Source organism: Cynoglossus semilaevis, chromosome 5 (genome assembly GCF_000523025.1).
Source record: "Cynoglossus semilaevis isolate Cse_v1.0 chromosome 5, Cse_v1.0, whole genome shotgun sequence".
NCBI classification, from domain to species: domain Eukaryota; kingdom Metazoa; phylum Chordata; class Actinopteri; order Pleuronectiformes; family Cynoglossidae; genus Cynoglossus; species Cynoglossus semilaevis.
The window spans coordinates 3,349,584-3,372,475 of NC_024311.1; the positions used below are offsets into that span (position 1 = coordinate 3,349,584).

The 22,892-nt window shown below is 40.3% G+C and overlaps 2 protein-coding genes across 3 annotated transcripts; both read right to left on the bottom strand.

Annotated features, from left to right (window-relative positions):
* Positions 1–1,814: 1,814 nt before the first annotated feature.
* On the bottom strand, positions 1,815–14,219 carry tmem39a (transmembrane protein 39A). Its single transcript, XM_008309952.3, has 9 exons — positions 13,905–14,219; positions 9,856–10,069; positions 8,418–8,640; positions 6,761–6,844; positions 6,216–6,370; positions 5,306–5,663; positions 5,022–5,209; positions 4,807–4,927; positions 1,815–3,394 (listed from the first exon to the last, which is right to left on the bottom strand). Exons 2-9 carry the CDS (start codon positions 9,966–9,968, stop codon positions 3,155–3,157), a joined length of 1,482 nt encoding a protein of 493 aa, XP_008308174.1. The 5' UTR covers positions 9,969–10,069; positions 13,905–14,219; the 3' UTR covers positions 1,815–3,154.
* A 1,179-nt stretch (positions 14,220–15,398) lies between these two features.
* ildr1a (immunoglobulin-like domain containing receptor 1a) lies at positions 15,399–20,681 on the bottom strand. 2 transcript variants are annotated; one of them, XM_017032660.2, is made up of 9 exons: positions 20,362–20,681; positions 19,650–19,820; positions 18,192–18,341; positions 17,922–18,041; positions 17,590–17,736; positions 17,310–17,432; positions 16,965–17,143; positions 15,960–16,565; positions 15,399–15,796 (listed from the first exon to the last, which is right to left on the bottom strand). In XM_017032660.2, exons 1-9 carry the CDS (start codon positions 20,408–20,410, stop codon positions 15,758–15,760), a joined length of 1,584 nt encoding a protein of 527 aa, XP_016888149.1. In that variant the 5' UTR covers positions 20,411–20,681; the 3' UTR covers positions 15,399–15,757. The 2 variants fall into 2 exon arrangements, with proteins under 2 accessions (XP_016888149.1, XP_008308173.1); XM_008309951.3 differs by having other exon boundaries at positions 15,960–16,568; positions 20,362–20,675.
* Between the last annotated feature and the right edge of the window lie 2,211 nt (positions 20,682–22,892).

Genomic DNA, 22,892 nt, shown 5'->3' on the forward strand with positions numbered 1-22,892 from the left:
GTTAAGGCTCCCCCTGGTGACGGAGATGAAATGTTACAGGTCCCTGCAGTGACCATGTACTACCACACCTTGGCCTAAAGCACTTTCTACGTTGTTTTAACGTTGGATACTGTACATGTCGGTGTTTCTGAAACTGACGAGAAAAGTAAACCACACGCCTGTTTTAAAGAAGTATCACACGGGGGCCATCCATTCATTTCACTCTCTGGTCAAGTGGTATTGGTATGGGCTTAAAAAACAAAAAAATGCCTTTTGTTTTAAACATTTGTTTTATTTCCAACGTTTTCAGAAATGCTGTGGTGAAACTGAACACTGTCAAAAGCGAATCTATGAGGACCAGCTCCTAGGACTGGGACGAACCAGGAGTCTGGAATCCTGGGATATGGCACATATCGAATCATGTGGAAATATGTTGACACTGTAGGGCATACATTTTTGAATTCCTTTCTTTCTCAAATGTGATCTTTAGGGTTTCACCAAACCGAACAAAGAAAACACAATCACTTCAGCTTTCGCAAATACCCGATTTTTCTTAGTGGGAGCTGGCACAGAGGCAGAACTTAAAGCAAAGTCTCAGATATCTCCTTTCCGAGGTTCAAGGACAAACGTGAGCTGCAGATGTGCTTAACCGAGAATTGAATTCACTACCTTTTACAAAAAAAAAGACGTGCAAGAGCACCATTCAGCAACAAAATGAGCAGCAGTTGAGTGGAAAGTTGCTGCAGACAAAAATACAAGAACCAAGCACAGAGTTTGGAGAACAAGCTGGGGAAGAATTCGACAAAATAATGTGAGGTTTGTATGAATCAGTCACACTTCAGTATGGCCACTCTGGTTTACATCAAAAATGGCTTACTCGACCTGAAACTGGATTTAAACAGTAATTGTCAGACAAGTAACAACCGCGCCGCTAACATCAATTCCCTCCTTCTTCTCCCAAGTTCGGCAGAAAACTGCTTAGTAAATAATAGACAGCTCAGCTCAGCGACTACACTACAAACTGCCCGAGGACACCGAGCAGGTGTGGGTTTGAAAAGGGGCGGAGCCTGTGTTCCACCTAAAGGATTTCTTATCATTCTAGACAATTGGTACCTTGTAAAGGTGTCTAGGTTTCTCCCCTACAGCTGTTATCACGCTCACATTTTTGACTTCACCCCCCGTCACCCCTACATAACGCAGACAAAACCATACAAGAGGGTGTGACGGTGGCTGAGTTGCAGAAGGGCATAAAAGGCAGGATCACGAGACGTAGCAAAAAAAAAAAAAAAACAAACAAAAAAAAACCCCCGATGTGGTATGGTTCTTATTACAAGTGCGGATGAGAAATAAAGCACCGTTATTTAGTTAAAAAAAAAAAAAACGTTGAGTGTCTGAATGACTTAAAATAACTCATAAACATCAGAGCAGATTTCTAACACGTCTTATCTGATTTGAACCGAAAGGAAACAGCAGCAGAGCTAACAGTTTTGGACAAGTTCAAAATGTCTGCCACTGTAACCGTGTTGACAGGAATTAGCACATACTGGTGAAGTGAAGGAAGAAAGAGCTCTCTTCTTTGGCAGTGGACTGTTGTAACCCACGAGCTTCACCTACATTTTGGGATTTGGGCGGGACACAGAAGAGGCTTAGCTTTAGCATCGAGACAAGAAATGGCTACATTCACTTGTCACTTTATTGGGTACATCCGTTCGATTGTTCGTCAGTGCAGATATCAAATCACGTGAAATGGTCAAAACAACAACCTGCTGGAGTTAAGGGAAGGCGACCGAGCGTGGTATTTAAAAAAAAAACAAAACTGCTAATCAACCAAAATATATTTTTTTAAGAGTCTATAGAAAGAAAAAAAATATATACAATTTGAGCAACAGCTTCCTGAGGACAACAATCGGACTGACTGAAGCGGATGGAAAAAACAAATCACTTCTTTGTAAACTGATACGGAGACGAGCGTCTTTAACGGAAACGACAGATCAAACCTCGAGACAGGTGGGCCACGCTGCTGGATACCACATGGTTCACTACGCCTCGCAGCTAAGGACAGGAACCTGGGGCTTTAGACCACAGAGACACAGACTAAAATTAACCAATAAGAGATTGAAAGTCATTGCCTGGACTGGTGAATGTAGACATGTGCAGAGACATTTAGACAGATTCAACAGAGAGCCTCGTGAAGACAGTCTGAGCAGGTGAGTGATGTGGGTTAGAGCAATGTAATGTGTCCAAAAACATGAACGCGAGACAAAGTCAAACCCAGTACTGGAACGATGTTTAATGAAGTGGACAGTGAGCGTAGACCAAGCACTGTCCAACTGTCCATCAACCATCAAGGGGCTGCCCTTTTGAAATATTTATCTGGATATCTTGTTAAACGAATTGCAGTTAAACTTATCAACAGCGATGCTCAGATTTCGTCTACGGTCTTGACTTGAGTCTAAAAACATTCCCAAACGGCATCTTCATTCCCAATCTAGAAGCTCTGAATTTCTGTCTTCAACAACTTCACACAAAAGCCATCTGTCCAAGACAGAACCTTCTTCCCGTGAGGCAACCGCTCCAGCCACTGACCCACCGCGATGCCCAGCAACAACTGTAACTGCAGGGTGAATTTCAGTAAGTGACGGCCGGACTCTCACACCATGGGGATTTTTTTTTTTTTTACCTCCAATAACTGATGCAGAATCTGAAATGAATCAATTTGAATTATGGATGCTTTCGTTGTTGAATCAAATCTGAATTCAGGATGTCAGGCACCAATCCAACCACTGCTGTGACTTTGGACTGACTGTCAGAGGCCCAGTGATTCCATCGATGGCCTCCCGCACCTCAAATATCTTTGGTGAAAGTCACCTCCTGGCATTTCCTGACTTCCCTGTCACCTTATAACAAAAACAAAAAACACTCAACTTGCTCACGTGGTCGGTGTGGTAATGCCCGGTGTAACTACAAAGAGTATACAAAATAAAAATATTCTTTTAAATAGGTTTATATAAACATTGCATTAAAAATAGAACCGTATCAAAACAGAGTTCACAGTCTGTCCCTTCACCTCCGGCAGCAAGTGCTTCCACTATCCTCCAGCCCTTTTCAGAGCTCGAACCTTTTTTTGCCCGCAGGTTCAGAGTTCTTTTGGGGAGGTCTCGCTCTGTGGATCCCTTTACTGAGATTTCAGCCCCAGGCTGCTGAAGGACAGAGGGAAGGAGTAGGCTTTGCCCAGCACAATGCGATCTCGGAGCAGTTTGAAAAGGACGTAGTAGTTGCAGAACAGAATAAGGCCCATAGACAGGGTGTGGTTCCAGCGCTCAGACCGCAGCAGAGAGTATAACTGATACAAAACCACACTTGACTCAATCCAGATCAGCAGGTTCAAGATCCGCAATGGCTTGTGAAACAGGAACTGAGAGAGCAGCGGAGACAGAGAGAACAGATGAGGGGGGGGAAAACACAACACAGAATATTAAGAGGGTCACAGGTGGTCAATGTCAGGCTTAGACCAGGGGTGTCAAACATGTGGCCCGTGGGCCAAAACCGGCCCGCTAGACAGTTCAATGTGGCCTGTTTGACACATTTTAAAAGTGGAAAAAAATGCACTTCATGTTAGTGATGTTTTTTTTTTAAAATGATATTTCATTAAATATGTAGATTTTCTCATATACTTGTACTTATTTGCATAAAAACAAAGAGGAAAAACATGCACTTATTGTTATTTATAGGTAACTATGTTATGATTGTACTGGTCCGGCCTAACTTGACATCTAATCAGGCTGTATGTGGCCCCTGAATCAAAATGAGTTTGACACACCTGCTTTAAACACTAGTTAAAAATGTGTGTGTATATGTACATGTATATATATACACACACACACATATATATATATATATATATGTATGTATATATATATGTATGTATATATATATACACATATGTACATACATATATACATATATATATATGTGTGTGTGTGTATATGTACATGTATATATATAGACACACACACATATATATATATACACACACACAGTAATATATATACACAGTGATCCCTCTCCTATCGCAGTAGTTGCCGCGAAAAGGGAAAAACCGCGATGTAGAGGCGAGATAGTTATTCCATTCATCCATCCATTTTCATCCGCTTATCCGTTACCGGGTCGCGGGGGCAGCCATCGCCACCCAAATCACATTGCAACGTACCCACCTCCATGAACCTTCCTGCGGGTGGTGAGTCCACTGGAAGGCGAGATAGTTATTATTATATATTATATTATTTCCGTATATATTTACCCTTTACCAACCCCCTCCCCCACACTGTTATTAACCCCCCTTGACTGTATTAGCCTTTCCCACACAATTATATGCACAGTATAGTATAATGGGGTCCGGAGCGAAGTGAACGAGAGAGTGGCTGACAGTCAAGGGAAGAAGCTGAGAGATGCATGAGCCAATCAGCGAGAGGAACAGGAGAACGTGCTCCATTAGCTTATAGCACACAGAGTACGGTGAGCCAATCAGCGAGAGGAACAGAAGAACGTGCTCCATTAGCCAATAGCACACAGAGTACGCATTGTATTAGCCAACAGTATGCTGTGTACAATTTCGTTTAGCTACCAGTGATCATTCGCTTATCTCAATTTCAAAACGAGAATCAACATTTTTAAAGCCAAAAAAAAAAAAAAAAAATTGGATTAAAAAATAAATCTGCAATGTACTGAGGGAGTGAAAGGAGGAAACCGCGATACAGAGAGGGAATTTTCGAATTTCCATTTTGTCCGTTCTCCGCACTCTTTTATACAAATGGTAGAAATACTCACATAAAACCTTGCATGGGAAACATCAGAGGGCAGGGCCACATTGTAGGGTCCGACCGCCTTATAAAGACATCGACTGTGTCGTACCAGGACCCCCTGGGGCCAGATCGTGCTCTCTGACCACCTGTTGAAACACAGCACCACAGTTACACGCAAACCGCCAGCAGCATCAGCAGCACTGCGACGACGCGCGCGCGTGCGTACAGAGGGACACTCACACGTGCTGAGGTGCGTTGCTGTACGAGCCGTGCTCCAGTTTCTGCCAGCGGCCCAGATGAGCCGCCGAGCGGTGAAGCAGGTCGCAGTAGCTGGGAGGCAGCAGCTGACTCATCAGCATCACGAATGCATTGATCCACACCATAATAAGGTGCTCACATGACCAACGCATGTCGTAGTACTGCGTGCTCTGTGTGACATACGGAGCAACGGAGAGGGAGAGTTTATTGGAGGAAAGGCGGAGTATGAAATCTCTTTAAATGTGACACAAGTGACAGACACCAACCTTGACGAAGCACAAAGGCAGAAAGGCGACGTAGTAAGCGCTGAAGAGGGAGTTGAAGAGCACCTCCTTGATCCGGCGATTGAAGTCACTCTTCAGCTCCTCCACCTCGGCCCGAATCAGCTCGGGGGTGTGTGAATGTGTGTGAGGCGGGCAGGTGTGTGTGGGCATGTGTGGCGGGCTGGAAAACTGCTCTCTGAGGTTCTCTCGCAACAGGAAGAGGAAGTCACGGGGGCGAAATAATGGCGCCTCGGCCAGGTCGGTCTGCTGGTGGTCGGGCTGGAAGTCACAGTCAGCTGCAGCAGTCTGACTTTTACCTCCCTCCTGATGGAAGCAGCAGAGAGGGACGTACACGCCAAATCTGACACCAGGGGGAGTCGGTGTGTTGGGAGGGACAGAGGAAACAGACAGAGGAGTGAGGGGTTTATATGTTTATATGTATGTTTAAGAGCCTAAGAAAGAAGCTGAAAACGATGACAGAAAAAATCAGAAAATGAACACAGACGTATTAATAACTTTTGGAAATGTGTAACACTTAATGTAATTAATGGACAGCTGAAATTGATTAAAAAAAAAAGACCAACGCTCTGTAAAACACATGACTTACACGACAAAAGGTGCTTGAAATGTGCTTAACTTCACAATTTCAAACGGCACGAGACATAAGACATCCTGGTCAGGCAGATTTCAAGGACAGTGTTGAATATTTCCAGGATATTTCTTATTCTAATACCTTGCTGAAATGAACTCAAACTGATTTGCTGATGTTTGTTTGAAATGAATCATTGTATATACAATTCTGCTTTAATGCACGGAAGTTTTAGAGGTTATAAAAAACTGCAATAGTGATAAATCATACAGTTACAAATCAATCTGTCACGACGATTTTCACAGAAACGGGAGAAAAACTCACGGGTATCCCAGGAAAAGGAGATTTAAAACCGAGTGATTTTTGCAGAGGTTGACTAGAGTCCAGCAGAGAACCCAGCCGCACATGGTCAGCAGGCAGAGCCGAGCCGCGATAAGGAACACGTAACGCAGCAGTGATCCTCCGCTGCTCTGAGACACCTGCAGGACGGAGAAGAATTCAAAATGATCTTCGGGAGTCAACTACATCTGTTTTCAAACTTTTCTGAATGCCTCTTTTTATAAAAAGGACAATTGTCCAGTGTCGGCTGGAAAAGTTATTTCTTATCCACGGATCATTAAACTTCAGTTTAAACACTGTTATTCCTGCAAAAACATTACGTTCATCAAATAACAGAATTTTATTTTATTTGTCCAACTATGGGAGAAATAAATATACTTCATCAAACATCATCAGGTCCCTGAGACACTAAGCTTTATGTCCAGCCTTGACCTGTCTTTGCCACCAACCAACAGCTGCCCCACTTTTGTAACCGCTGACTAACTAGAAGGATGGAGTCGTTTGTATGAACACAGAAAGTGCGCGTTTACCTCGGACACTATCGTCCACACCAGCCTCCTCGCCAACATGACAGTGATGAAGATTGCAAGGTGGTAGTCCATCAGATGGAAGTTCTGCAGAAGAAGAGAAAAGTTGAACAACGGTGATTATTTTACCAAACGATATATAACCATTAAACAACATTTTAATTGAGATAAATAAGAGGTGCACAACATTTTAATTGAGATAAATAAGAGATGCAGCGAGAGACAGAGACAGAGAAAGAGAGAGAGAGAGAGAGATGAAGTCTTCGTTGTCATGCAAATCAATTGTTACACAAACAGTTTGTGGTCTAATGTGGTTTTCAATCATGCAGAAAATATGTTTGTTGGTCTGTTTCTGATTCTAGTATTAAGAGTGTGTGTTTTTTTTCTTATACAAATCCACGTTTTTTTTTTTTACATAATTTCTTCTGCTCAAATGTTTCTCTTGTTCTTTTTTTTAATTATGCTCTTGCAGAAGAAACTGTAACACCAGTGGGAGGTCAATCAGACACATTTTCATGTTTATTTTTTATTTTATTTATTTTATTTTATTTTATTTTATTGACACATCATCAGTCGGCACTGGTGACTAAAAAATAAAATAAAATAAAATATTTAAAAAGAATAGTAAATGCCACGTCCCTTTAGTCCCATTAAAAAAAAAGGTTCACATGATCAGCTGTGTTCCTCCTCACCAGTGAGGTAGAGGCCGCAGGGTGACTGTATGGATACCACCACACCGTCCTGTAAATGTTGATGTACTGCACAAACAAGGCCACCAGCAGGTAGAGGAACAGCAGGAACTCAAAGAGGAGGCTGCTGTCCGACGGCAGCTCAGGGATCCGCGAGTGACGGACAGGCTCCGGGGTGATGAGGGCCGAGATGGGGGGAGCAGAGAGACCCACCGAGGTACTGCTCCTGAAGAGAGACGAAACAGGAAGTGTACTTTGAGACAGGACAGACGATAAATAAATACCTGCAGTTTTTTTCACCTCACCTAACCTTTATATAACATATTTAGTCTTGATTTACAAAATGTTTTCGCAGGGTCAAGAACAAGAACTTGTACTGAAAAATTGAATATAAAAATTAAAAATACAAAAATCTAGAAAGTTCACAATTCTTTTTCTCATTTGTTCTGCCTTGCCTTGATGTTTCTTTTCATTTAGACTGGAAATGATAACTTTGAATTCTCAAGTAAGTGACTCAAAACAGATCTGAAGTACACCTGTACTGTCAGGATGTGCGTGTTGCGAGGGGAACGCTGAGGCACTTGGGTGAAGTGTAACACTTGGAACTGCGATAAATCAAACATAAAAAAAAAAAAAATCTTCAGATCAGAGCCCTGTGTCACATTTGATTACTTCAGTTCTTTTTTGATGTTTTTTCTTAGTTTCCGTTTATTTGACTCTTGCATGAAACTGCAGTATAAGCTAATGTCAGTATCTGATCGCCGTCTCCTGTGTGAAACTGTATATTTCTGTCCCTTCAACTGAACAGCCGACAGAGAAGTTTGTAATTTTATTTTATTGACACATCATCAGTCAGCACTGGTGACTAAAAAATAAAATAAAATAAAATATTTAAAAAGAATAGTAAATGCCACGTCCCTTCAGTCCCATTAAAAAAAAAGGTTCACATGATCAGCTGTGTTCCTCCTCACCAGTGAGGTAGAGGCCGCAGGGTGACTGTATGGATACCACCACACCGTCCTGTAAATGTTGATGTACTGCACAAACAAGGCCACCAGCAGGTAGAGGAACAGCAGGAACTCAAAGAGGAGGCTGCTGTCCGACGGCAGCTCAGGGATCCGCGAGTGACGGACAGGCTCCGGGGTGATGAGGGCCGAGATGGGGGGAGCAGAGAGACCCACCGAGGTACTGCTCCTGAAGAGAGACGAAACAGGAAGTGTACTTTGAGACAGGACAGACGATAAATAAATACCTGCAGTTTTTTTCACCTCACCTAACCTTTATATAACATATTTAGTCTTGATTTACAAAATGTTTTCGCAGGGTCAAGAACAAGAACTTGTACTGAAAAATTGAATATAAAAATTAAAAATACAAAAATCTAGAAAGTTCACAATTCTTTTTCTCATTTGTTCTGCCTTGCCTTGATGTTTCTTTTCATTTAGACTGGAAATGATAACTTTGAATTCTCAAGTAAGTGACTCAAAACAGATCTGAAGTACACCTGTACTGTCAGGATGTGCGTGTTGCGAGGGGAACGCTGAGGCACTTGGGTGAAGTGTAACACTTGGAACTGCGATAAATCAAACATAAAAAAAAAAAAAATCTTCAGATCAGAAGCCCTGTGTCACATTTGATTACTTCAGTTCATTTTTGATGTTTTTTCTTAGTTTCCGTTTATTTGACTCTTGCATGAAACTACAGTATAAGCTAATGTCAGTATCTGATCGCCGTCTCCTGTGTGAAACTGTATATTTCTGTCCCTTCAGCTGAACAGCCGACAGAGAAGTTTGTAGTGAGAGCAAAAAAAAACATTTTTTTTCCCCCCACATGCTTTCGATATCCTTCTATTTTTAGTGTTTACTGAACAAAAACTAAAATGTGTGAACAATGCCACGAAGCAGTGGTGGTGTGGTGAAGGTAATGTAACCAGTGAGGCATGCACTCCTCCGGGTCAGATTTACAATCAGGTCAGAATTATAAACGTTAGCATATTACGGTAGCATCTGCTCACCTTTCACTGTGGTTTCAAAGCTCAGTAAGATCGAAGATAAGGTAGGATTAGCACGACTATATACTCCACACACACTGATTAAAGATATTGAACGGACAGACAGTTGAAGAGTCGGGGCGTGCGATAAATGTGAAACAGCAGCAGACAAACTGTGCATTTATTATATAGTGTGAGGTGGAATTCAAAACAGGAAACTGCAGATTTATTTATGCTTGAAGATGTTGATTTTTTTTCCATCCAGAAAACACTTTTATGGCACAGATCATGATCACATTTATACACGTTATCGCTCTCAGACCGCACGTTCCTCGCCATGAGGAGCAGCACAAAGAGCAGTACTTCTAAACCTCATGTTACAGATCTTTGAGGGTGTGTGTGTGTGTGTGTGTGTGTACCTGTTTCTGAGGCCTGTACCATTTCCCAGGCTTCCTCCGACTAGAGTCTGCAGGGACGGCAGAGCAGAGCGACTCAGCTGCTGTCTGCTGGGGCCCCTGCGACCTCCTGGCATGGTCGCCAGTTACCGTGGCAACTGAGGACGCCGCCAACCGACCAACAACCGCTGGGACTCCTCTGTTTCTCCTAGATTAGCCACCATGTACAAACAGGCCACTGTGGGGAAAAAAAATAAAAATGTCCCCGTCACCAACTGGATGAAAATGTTCAGCATAAAAATAAATGAATTCATGAATTTACTACCAACTGCTCAGGGTCATCAATAAAGGAAATAGGTCTGAGGATTTATAGGCTGAGGGCGAGATTAAAGTACTTTTAAGATCTTTTTAATAGGGTTACATTGAAACGTCAGCCCAACATCAATGCTGATGATACATTTCATGACTATTTTCTATCAATGTATTTTCAGAGTTAGTGAGTCATCATTTTGTGATTATGATTTTTTTTTAATTATGAACAATTGTGATTATGAATTTGTATCCCATAATCCAACAGCCCTGCAACGCACTTTGGATGACACACATGTTTACAGAACAGTCACGTACTCGCAACTCAAATGGTGGATCCAGGTACAGGTAGTATAGAAAATATCTAAATATGCAAATGTATGTAAAAGTCAATTTAGCATATTTCATTATTTCCTCATTAAGTCACTCCTGCTGTTAACAGAACCAAGACTTTCAGCCACTTTCTGACTGATTAGGTAAATGACTGATTAGTCAAATGAATTTGAGACTTTCTGACTGATTAGGTAAATGACTGGGATTAGAACTCCCTCGACGTTAAGTTACCGACTCCTGTCTCAAGAGCCAAACGATGAGCTCACTGCCCTAGGAAAGGGAGTGAAACCACCAGCTGTAGCAGCCTGTGGGTAACCGTGGTGGTTCGTTCTATACATCATCCTCCAGTGAGTGACATCAAAGAGCTCTTTCAGGGTCCAAAAGATCCCCTTTCAAAAGCCGGTTCAATGTATTTATCACAGCAAGTGATGATGAGCGTCATTTTAATGGTGCGTCTTTAACTGAAACACGAAACAGGTCAAGGAGGATTGAAACCTGCTGAGGCCGTGTCAGGGGGCAGGTTCATGTCACAGGTCATTGAACACGGCAGGACAACAAGTTGAGTCACTAGTCACTTTTTGACCAAAATAAACCAATTACCAATTACAATTTTCTCGAAAGCATATACAAAAAGTGAAAAGGTGAAATGTTCTTTTGGCGCAACATTTCGTTCTATTTACAAGTAATTATGAAACATTTTCCCACAAACTGGAATTCCTCTAAACTAAACGAAAATGAATTCCTGTGCACACACCTTTCTGACAAATTAAACTTTAGGCATAAGGTCTGGACAACAGAGCAAAATCATCTGTTCATCATCTGGAGTTTATAATTTTGTAGTAAAAACAATGCATCACCTTTCCTTTTTTCAATGTCTTGAAAAACAAATAAATACACTTTTTTTTTTTTAAAAAAAGTTCAATCTTTTAAAAGAACGTTTAACTGCCAACTAATGCAGTTGCAACAAAGAGCTACTGAATTTCCTGTGCATTAATGGCAAAGTTTTTTTTGACAATCAGAAGCATCTCTGCTCTGTTACCTGGTAGACAACAAACCTGTTCTCATCGACCACATTCACTGCCACCAACAAACACTACGTCTGAAGCAGACAACAAACAAACCACAGTCTCAAACCCTGGTCGGTCGATGACTGAATCTCTACTGTATATATAACCAATGAACAAGAGAGATTTTTTTCCAGTCATTTTTATGAACAGGACACCGTGGATGAAAGGAAAAGCCTCACGATCATGCAAATTTCCTGGACCCTGGAGCATATTTATCACTAGCTGAACTTTATAAACATTTACAAATGTTGGGTCACTGGGATGCATTTGGGGTAAGACAATACTTTGGTCAAATTTGATCTAAATAACCAAGAAATTTAATTGGTCAAATTTGATCTAAATAACCAAGGAATTAAAAAAAAGATACAGGACCAGGTGCTGACCTGAAAACAAGAAGTTTCATTTTCCTTGCTGCTCAATATGTAAAGGTATTCACTGATGTGCAGCCTTGACATGAGAAAATGTCTCTGTAAGAATGAACCCACAGATAGACAGCACAGATTTAATAATGCCGTGACACAAGTGAATGGAATACAGCCATTAATTATGTTGTTATTGATTACAGCCTGGGCACTTCCCCTCACACCACAGCACGCCAAGGCATCTTTGAAAAAATAAATAAATAAAATAAAGGCCACTCAGCCTAATCAGACAATAGCTCAGTTGATGCCTGTTCTTCGGATGAATTATTCATTGAAACTACATTGATCCGTGTTGTCAGATTATGTCAATCCACTTGACAAAGAGTTATTTTTAAAGTTGATTCGCACTTTATTTTGCCAGATTCGCCCATCATTAACTATCAAACATAGCTAGGTCTGTTTTCTCAAAAAATAACTAAATAAAAACTCCTGATGTGAAAAAAACACAACAACAGACACATAAAAAAATCACCGTGTCTTAATTATAAGAAATTTATATTGATCTTAGAAATAGTAAATTAACAGTATTGGTCTGTTTGAGGTTCATTTATACCAAACATAATGTATTTTAACTATGTCATATCACTATAGTCTCACCCATTTACTGTATGTGTTACTGTCACAATCACCTGGAGCTTTAATTTGATAATTATAATAATTTGGTATAATTAAAATATGGTGTTGATGAAAACACTGGGGAATGATAATACAGCTTAAACACATAATAATAATAATATAATAATAATGTTTTTATGAGGCTCTTTTTAATTTTAAATCAAATTTGTAAACAGTACAGAGCATTGAGATAAGTGTATATTTAGTCTATACTAGTAGAAAATTGAGCTTTTTCCATAAAACAGCTATTATTATTATTATTATTACTGCGCAATAAAATAATGCTAATGCTATAATATATAATGCTAAAATAAGCAAAAAAACTAGCCCTACTCATAAACAAGACATAATAAGGCATAATTAGACAAATGACTGCTATACCGTGTAGAAGACAAATCTGATTGCTCGGACGTCGATGTCGAAGTCTACGTGCTACGTCACAGGCGTGTGTTTAATTGGTTCAACGGTTTGTAAAATGCAAATGACGAAGGTGAAGTCTTTGAACCACATTAATGGAGGACATTAGAACATTTTCCTGTTTGAGAAGCTGTGTTCTCGGAACTTACAAAAAACAAATTTAGTCAGTTATGAGAAAGCAGGCTTTTCTGTTGCAGTTAATTTGCCATCCATGACCTTCTTGAATGTAGTATGTAGTTTCACACTTTTTGAAACGAATTAAAAAAAGCATTCAACACGACTTGATTATATATAGTACGAATATGTGGGGACTTATAACGCAACGTGTTTTGTTGTCTCTCTCTCCTCTCTCTCTCTCTCTCTCTCTCTCTATATATATATATATATATATATATATATATTTGGAATCTGAAAGTTTAGGAGACAAATACGGAGAGGCTCGGAGGAAGAGAGGAATACAGCTGCAAGTGAAAACAGAAAACGTACAAGCCGTTTATTCATCCGGAAGGGGGTTGCAGAAGTAAATATGGTTAATATTGGAGGAACTAAGGCACATTCTGTCAGATTTGTCACAAATATATGATACCGTTGTTCCAACTGGGCGAAGAAAAGAGAGGCAAGGCAGCGAAGCTTAAACTGTGCAGAACTGACGAGGTAGCTATGACTGCACGGAGTTCTCTTATGATTAGGAGTTGTTTCTGACTGGAGAAGTCAGACTTGCTCGGACATGCAGAGTGAGGAGGAATCGGCAGCAGCAGTGCTGACATTTTGGACACGGCGAAAACTTGAAAAATAGACTTGAACAGAGACGGGGGTGTGTTTGTGTGCGTTTCTGTGAAAATAACTTCTTTAATCCAAATACACCTTTGTGGGCCGTTTTACGAGGCCATGTGAAACAATCGTTACTCACACAACGTCGGAACAGACGGGGGATCGACCTGGACCAGGATGCATCAGTCAGTTGGAAGCAGACCTAGTCCCCGCAGCCACTTCGCCTCACAGCTTTGCTTTCTCCCGCTGCTCTGCTGCGAAGACCCACCAGAACCACACGGTCGCTGCTATAGGTGTCACAGTTCCGGGCCGAAGCAGAAACTGGGTTTAAAAGTTAGCCACCGAGCTGGAAAGCAACAATGTCAATACACTGCACAGAGACCGACGTGGCAAATCCGCACCGCCTCTCTTACACACGTCATCAGTGTGCGACAGGAAGAGAACGAGAGGCTGGTGCACAGTCGCAATATGATTAAAAACTGTAGTCATATCTTCGATATATTAAAACGTTTATAAACTATCGATTGGTCAGTGTTAATTGCTTCATAGTATTATTATATAATTATTATATTCATCAAATAATTTGCTTTATGAATGATTCAAATAAAACAATATTTTAATATAATATTAATATAAAATAATTTGCAGCGGTACAGAATAAGTTAATGGAGAAGCTAATATTTTGAAGAAAGGCTCTCAGGATTCAGATACGTTTATAATGCAATTTAGCATTATTTACAACGTGTTAAATATTTGTTTAAATATTTCTTGGAAGTTATTTATATTTCTCTTTTAAGTGACACAGTGATGTGGTTACAAAAAAATATTAAAGCCCTTGCATTATATTTTTTTTTAAATTTTAATGGGGTAAATGCAGTATTAATTAACAAATTGAATAAAATTGTATGTAATTAGTGAAATATGCATTCAGCAGATATATATGGCTCTCTTTACTTCACAAAAAAAGTTTATAACAATTGCTCATATTTTCACTGAAGCAATTGGATCATTTACGTTTGTTTTTAAAACTGCAATTTTTCACTTGACTTAAACGAAAACAAAAACGGAGACATTTTTGTGGAACCCAGGAGGCGAAAATATTTATTTACAATCATAATGACTAAAAACCAACTGTACAGTGTAAAAATAACAAAATTAAATGAAAATGTCACACAATCATTTCTTGGTGGTTTGTTGCTGTGGTCAGCTCAGTTAAAAAATGTTAAAAGATTGTTAAAAAAAAGTCAAACAGTTCTGCAACATTATATAAACTCAAAGGCTACATATACACAATATTAAATACAGCACTTCCGTAAAAAGCAGTGTTTACAGATTTGCATTTTTAACTTACGTACGTACGGACCATCTATTACAACAAACCATTCCTTATCCTTTGGAATATCTGTTAATCAAATGCATATACGTGACAAAACATATTTACAGAAATTACAAAAGCTAACATCAGTACTTACATGTTTCATTTAGAATGGTGAGGTTTGATGCATCCATTTGTAACAAGTACTGTATAATTGTACAATAAAGTTATTTACTGCCCCTGAGTATTTTCCTCCAAAGTTAGTACTTAGTGTCGGTAAACTTTATCTATTAACAACTAGACCTTTTGAACGCTCAAGAAAACTCAAGGGGCTTTCAAACAATTTAGTATTAAAGTTGCACCCAATAACCAGCAGAGGGGGATATTGTTCCCAAAGAAATCTGTTCAGCAGTAATTTATTTTCTGTTTTAAAAGTTTTCTATATAAAATATTGTAATCAAAAAGGTTCCATTGTAGAATTAGATTTTCTTTTTTTTGTTGCTTTTTAACATATTTCCTAAAAAAACAAAAACAAAAAAAAATCAGCTTCAGCTTTTGACACTATAACATTATTAAAAACATTCCTTTTTCATAAAAAGGGTTGATCTGATGAATCCTACACAGGCTGTGCATGTTCTCTGAACCAGAGGTCACAGGGCGTTTGGCAGCTGGAAAGTTCAGATGACGATGCTGTTGCCACTGCGAGAATTCTTGTCCTGAGAGAGACACACTTACTTTAGTTTAATTTCACTTTAACTCAAAATCATTATTAACATTTTACTATGTCTTTTAGGTGTGTTTATGTTTGTGTTTGCCACAATGAAAGTGCACCAATGTGATTGTTAAAAGGACCATAAGCTACAGCAGGGATTGTCTTACAGCGTAGCGGTCGTTCTTTCGTGCTCCTGGCTTCTGTCCAGGTTCGTACTCGGTGTAGCTGGGAGGTTTGTCAACCCAGCCTCCGCCTCCGCCTCCGCCTCCCCTTCTGCCACCGCCTCCTCCTCCTCCCCTCCTGCTGCCCTCATCGTCTGAGCTCCACGACCCTCTTCTTGGATGTCGTGATGCTGGTGGAGAGTAGTTTCCCCTGGATCGGCTGTCATATAGGTCGTCTCTAGAACGGGACCGTGGGAGGTCCATGCCTCCTCGTGCTCCGTAGTGACTCCGTGCGTCAAGGGAGTCTTGGCTGTAGCTCCGGGGAATACCTCTGGATCTGGGGGGCGATGGGTAGCGTCTATCGCGATCTTCACGACGACCGAAGCCGCTGCGACTGCTCTCACTTGAGCTCGGGGGGCGAGTTCTGGGTGCAGGTGGGGCAAGTCGGTTCTGGGGCTCTCTTATCGGCGGGAGGTTGATGACACGGCGCTCCTTTGGGCCATCGTCGAGGGCGGAGATCATGCTCGGGGGGCCAGGGGAGAATGGTACATTGACAGGTCTGTGCTGAGGAGGAGGCATCTGCTGCATGTGTTGTGGTGGAGGTGGCTGAGACTGCTGAGAGGAAAGACACAGACGATAAAGGGAATGCTGAAAACAAGCATCACCTGCACACACACAAAATATATCAGTACTTTAGGGGAATGCTGAAAACAAGCATCACCTGCCCACACACAAAATATATCAGTACTTTATGTCAAACGCCACAACATTGTGCAATATCAAAACACATAATATTATGTAAGTCACGTTTTTTAACCCCTACTCCACCCCAGTAATTATATTGTATCGTTGAGTATTATTTCAAAGCAGTTGCCTGTTCAGCTCTTATGTATGAACAAGATAGAACAGCGCATCAGGTTTAACACCAAGAGTCTCACATAATGTATGTCACTGTATATTAAAAAATATGATATGAGTTCACAGATGATTTAGGCACAGCGAGTTACATACCACTAACAGAGGACTGTTCATGTCCATCCCCCTCACTTGACTTTCTAGGTAATCCAACATGTGATTGTTAGCAGGAGTGTGACTGCTGGGGATACTGGGAGCTGGGACACTGTAGGCCGAGGACTGAGGATGAGGAAGAGGCATCGGCTTCAGAGGGACGCTATTGGCAGAAGAAGTTCCTGGGAATGCAAACAATAAAGACATCTAGTTAAATGTAGAAAAAAATTGTAGAGCAGAATTCAGCTCAACTAATTGTTGGTTCTTGGTGTAGCCCCTTTCGAAATATTTCCTCCTTTGATCAAAAATATAAGGCCTGAGCGACCACTGACAGTCACTCTGTGTTACCTGGATACAGCAGTGGGTTCATCTGTGAGGAGACGTGGCTCATCGGTGCATACACAGGCTGCCCTCCTAACCAGGGATTCATGGCTCTCTGGGCCTCTTTCATCATACGATGCTGCATCACAGCTGGAAGATGAGGACAGAAAAGTTCATCAACACTGACCCAAATGTAATCCATATTATCCATCATGATTGTAAATCAAAAATAATTTTATTGCTGTGGAGTTAAAATCTGCATCTTTATCCATGTGGTCAAAGTTTTGATATTGTCAACGTTTCCTACCTTTTTCTGGACAACAGCACTGCTGTGGGCAGCAGGGGCATCGCACGTAGCAGCAGCAACTCTGGGGGCAGCATTGGCAGCAGCAGACACCAAAAAGAATGATGAGCAGCAGCGCTCCAATGACGATGAACAACACCGTCAGCCAGTCTGAGGGAAAAAAAACAAAAAAACCAATGAATATAACTATGGATCCAATTAGCCTTATCTACAACATCAATCTATATTTTTTTGGTCAGTGTTAATGCACAAAGTACATGCTGCCAACCTTTAGAGGGACTACAAATAAAATCAGAAACCATGCATTAAACCACATGCTTCTTTGTCTTTCTTACGGTAGACAATGAGTTTGATTTCTTTGTCCGAGTCTCCAGTTGTGTCTCCGGCGGCATCCACACTGCAGAAGTACACACCGTTGTCCCACCACATTACTTCATTTATCACCAAATCTGCCTCTGAAACACACACAGGGAGGGGAAAGCACTCTGTTTTAACAACAGCATTTCAACGAAAGCGTCAAAATTACACGTGAACTAACGGAGACGGTTCAACAACTTTCTTTATTTCAGTTCCTTTTCCCGTGCTGGTAGACACAAATGACTCACTGTTCTGGATGGAGATCTTTCGTTCACGATACTCTGATCCCAGGATCGGCTCGCTGGACCCTCTCTTTTGGACCACAGTACGCACTTTTCGCTGACGATCAGGACAGTCATTGGCCGGGTCTTGTCCTAACTGTAACGCGGACTGGTACGCTGTAAAGTCAGATGTGAAGAATGCATTAATACAACCAAATAAGCTAATGTAACGCGGACTGGTACGCTGTAAAGTCATACAACCAAATAAGCTAATATGACAGTGATCCAGGAAATATCAGTGAAGATGATGGTGCAATCTGGGAACATGTCCCAGAGTGTGCTCTTTCAGATCACCCTCAAAGACGAAGCCATTAGTGTTGCTTACAGGACACCACCGTTTGGCAGTCCCAGGAAATCGTCTTTCACATGTGTAATGTGTCCAATCTTATTTAGCTGTGCTTGTTTTGCAACTTTTCAGTAATGACTGACTTGGTAAATCAACTGAAAATAACTAGGAGGCTATTTCAGCAACACTAGCTTGAACGCGTATATTTTAAGAAGAGATGCACTGTAATTAAAATTCTTGGCCGTAACCAAAAATGAGGAAACCAAGGCGGAAAACCAAAAACACGGAAAGAAATTATTATGCTAGTTATTAGTACCATTGCATTTATGGCTATGACTGTGTACTCCCACTTATGTGTACATTATAATAATGATATGATAATGTACAGGCATACTGAGAGATTGTAAAATTAAATATGTTCTCTTATAAAAACAAAGTGCATTAACGCCAATTGGTGGATCATTTCTCGTGCGTCCTGCTTTATTCCCGCATCCTTCTTTATAGCACGGATCAAGTACATTCGCGACAATTCTTTATAGCACGGATCAAGTACATTCGCGGCAAAGTGCAGAGGATCTGAGTGAAACATGTGCTGACGTTGTTTTCACAATACAGTACAATCCATCTACAACAGCTCACATCATCTCCCCAATTCGTCCATATTGTCGGACACATGCAGACATTTGTGTTGCATCAGACTCATCAGTGTGTTTGTATGCTGGCTAGTGTATTTTAAAGTCTGTTAATTAGAATGTCACTTATCACCAAGTGCCCTGTGTTCAGATCTAAAGTAAAATCTTATTGAATTGTGAAGCACGTCTGAACGTGGGTTAAATAACCACATCTAAAAACGCATGGTGGACATTTAATTTCTTAACACCTCAACCAAGGGCTGAGCACAATCAAAAGGAATAAGAAGAAGTAATACACAGTATTATCATACCACATGAGAACAAATATCTTCAATTTTTAGACTGTGCAGAACAGCGTAAAGAGGACAAAACACTAAAAACAATGTATATATAGAGCTATGTCAGACCCATCCAGTTGAAAAGAACACTGAAAAAGGTAGTGGTTAACACCACATCTTTCAGTGTAGTGTTACAGTCTTTGTGGTGCGTTTGGGTGTCGTCTCTTACCTGTGGAATAATACTCCAGCACTGGGTCCTTGCAGAAAGACTTGTATCTCCAGGTGAGTATAACATCTTGGCTGGATGCAGATGTACTGTAGTCACAGCGGAGCGTAACCGAAGCAAACAGAGCCGTGCTGCGCTGCTGCTGGGGAACAATCACCTGAATGCAGACACACACTGTGGAGACACAACATGGATATACAATCACACAAACATTGTTTAAAAGTTCAGTTCTGGAACTGTTGGTAGCTTACAATATTTGTTAGAAGTGAATTGGTACATTGGTGACGGAAGGAGAAAAAATGTGTGTGATGTTTTGTCCTCACTGAGGAGTTTGTTTACAGGGTGGAAGAACCGGATAAACAGGTGAACAGGAAATGGTGGAGCGTGAAACTAGGAACATTCAAAAGCTGGAATGAAACCAGCTGAATTATCTGAAACATTTTACTGAGATTTATACCGTAAGTTATATGCTAAATTAAAACGAATAGAACAACAAACAACATAAATACGCATTAACAATACATTATATATTACTTTTACTTAGATTTAAACAACTAGATAACTATCTCTGTTAGCAAAACATTTTTCGTGAGACCGATACTCTCGGTTTTAAGTCACAAAGTTTGAAAACTCAACATTAAATCCACTCTCTATATTGAAATGCTTAAATATATAAAAAAAATATCGTGTAGATTTATGGAGAAATTAGTCTTACCTTTGAGCAAAGACAACAGGAGCAACGCGGCGGCAGGTTTACTGGGCATGATCAATGACGTAACAGTCAAGGCCAACCAAAAGCCAAAACGAAAAAACTACGAAAGTAAAGTAAAATAAACCAACTGTTAAGGTTGAAAACAATTCACACACGAACGCAGTTGGCCTCTAGATCGGGTTGAGGCCAAAAAAACACGGCCTCATTATGTGCTGCAAGACCGAGACCGAGAGTAAAGCCACGCCCGAAACAGGTAGGATCAAGTGAACATGTGACGTCACATCAGGTACGCTCCCGGAAACCCAAAGACACCGGAAGCGAAAGTATTTATTTCTGTTTGTTCGGTACATTATAACCCCGTAATAAACAACATGCAAACAAAAAGTTAAGGCTTTATAAAATATCAATTCTTGACGAGATTCTACTTTAGGTGTGCTGGTTTAGAAATTAAAATTGTACATAAATATATGTAAAATTATATTTATTTCCTCCTAAATTAAATCACTAGTCATTTATGATTGTCCGTGGATTCGTCCATAGAAAATGATCACGTTGACAGAAATAGAAGGTTGAAATACAGTTGGTCACCATTAGAAAAGAGTTCTAAATGATGCTTCTGCTACCTTCCACAGAGCAGGGTTTCATCACAGCCCTTGACCCAGTTTCACTTGGATGGATCATATGAGTCACAGTGAGAATGTGAGTCATAGTAGCGTTGTAGTTTACAATGTTTTTGCAGACAATTTAAATTCTCATGATTACTATCTAATAAGTAACACATATAACAATAAATATCGCATCTGATAATACAATCTACCTTCTGTGAATAACCCTTATTTCAACGTAGAAAGTCAAAGCATTTTTCACATAAAATAGAAAAATTAAATATAATGTACATACAATTTATTTAATTCTTTTACAGCAGCAGCATACAAAAACATAAATTAGGAATTTTAATTTTTTTTAAATGTCAGATTAACCACACCTTTATTATTAATCAGATAAGTCCAAATACAGGGTGGCTGTCGAGAGCTGGTGCATTTCAATTACAGAACATGCTAGAGCTATAGCTATAGAGACCTAGAGGTGTAACTGTGAAAATAGACCACTAGATGTCACTTTTTGTATAAAATGACGTCTCTTCACGTCAAGTCCAGTTTCCACTGGGTTTGCGTACGTGAAACTCCCCACGAAGAAACACCCATTTTCTTTTCTTGTTTTGGCCAAAAACCTTACTGATTACGTCTTTATTTCGAACAACAACAACAAAAAATCATACTTGAGTTTCACTACACAACACACCTACCAAATGGTGGCATATAATTAGAGTACTTTATTAAAGTGTGTCAAAGGGGGTCTGGGGCTCTGTCTGTCTATCTATCTATCTATTTATCTCCTTTTCAGCCTATTTTAATTTGATCATGAATTATATATTGTGTGTGTGTTTCTCCCATCTATGTTATTTATGAAACTAAACCAAAAATAGAAACAACATTGCCTTATAATGTGATGTAAATCCTACTGGTGTCTGTGTAAAGGAAGGAGGTTCTCACCAACATTCCTCACATAATCTCCAGCTTTAGTCACTGTCTTTACTGATCTGATCCCACCCATTACAGCAATCTGCTGACACCAGGGAGCACCAGCTACAGGGAGTATATATACTGTATATATGTGTGTGTGTGTGTATGTAAATCTTTTTGTATAGCAAATAGTGGCGGTAGATTCAACCAAAGACCCCAAAACACTATAGGCAGAAAGTTATCAATAGGAGAAACTCAAGTGGGGAAAAGATGCTGAACTAAGCACCTGTGTTTATGTTAATAATTATAATCATATAATTGAATTTAAATCCCAGATGTAGTGTTATTTAATTATAATTGTCTCATACGTGAGCTAATAATCTTAATAGGGATAAGACCACTGACCTAAGAAACTACAGTACACAAAGACAAAAGCAATACAGTTTGTAACAATCATGCGTGTTTCTTTCCCCTGACGTTCTATAAACTATTTACATCTATTAACTTAACCAACAGTTGTTGCAACACTCACGTTTTTTTACAGAAGAGGACATGCAGCCTGTGGTCACAACAATGAACAAAGACATGAGTCATCACTCGGTTACACATTGTCTCTTTTACACAGGCAGAGTCATATCTGACCCTCCCCTCCGTCCGCCACATACACACACTTAAACACACTCCCCCGGTACCAGACAGTGATAACACTGCTATTAAGGTTAGACCAATAATTAGAGCAATGATTGAATGTTGTGCCACATGTCAAAGCTCCAGTGTGGAAAAAAAACCGAACTCCACCCTTCCACTCCTCTCTTTCTTAATATTATTAGGAAACTACAGCAGCCTGTTCGTACCGCAAAGGATCACAGGTGTAAAGTTAATGAGGAATTTCCTTCTCGATTTCATAACCTTAGGATATCTTCTTCTGCTGTTGCCTTCAGGGGTCACTAGAACAAATCATCTGTCTCCATCTCATCCTTTCCCATTCCCCCCTCCCACAACTCTCCCCTC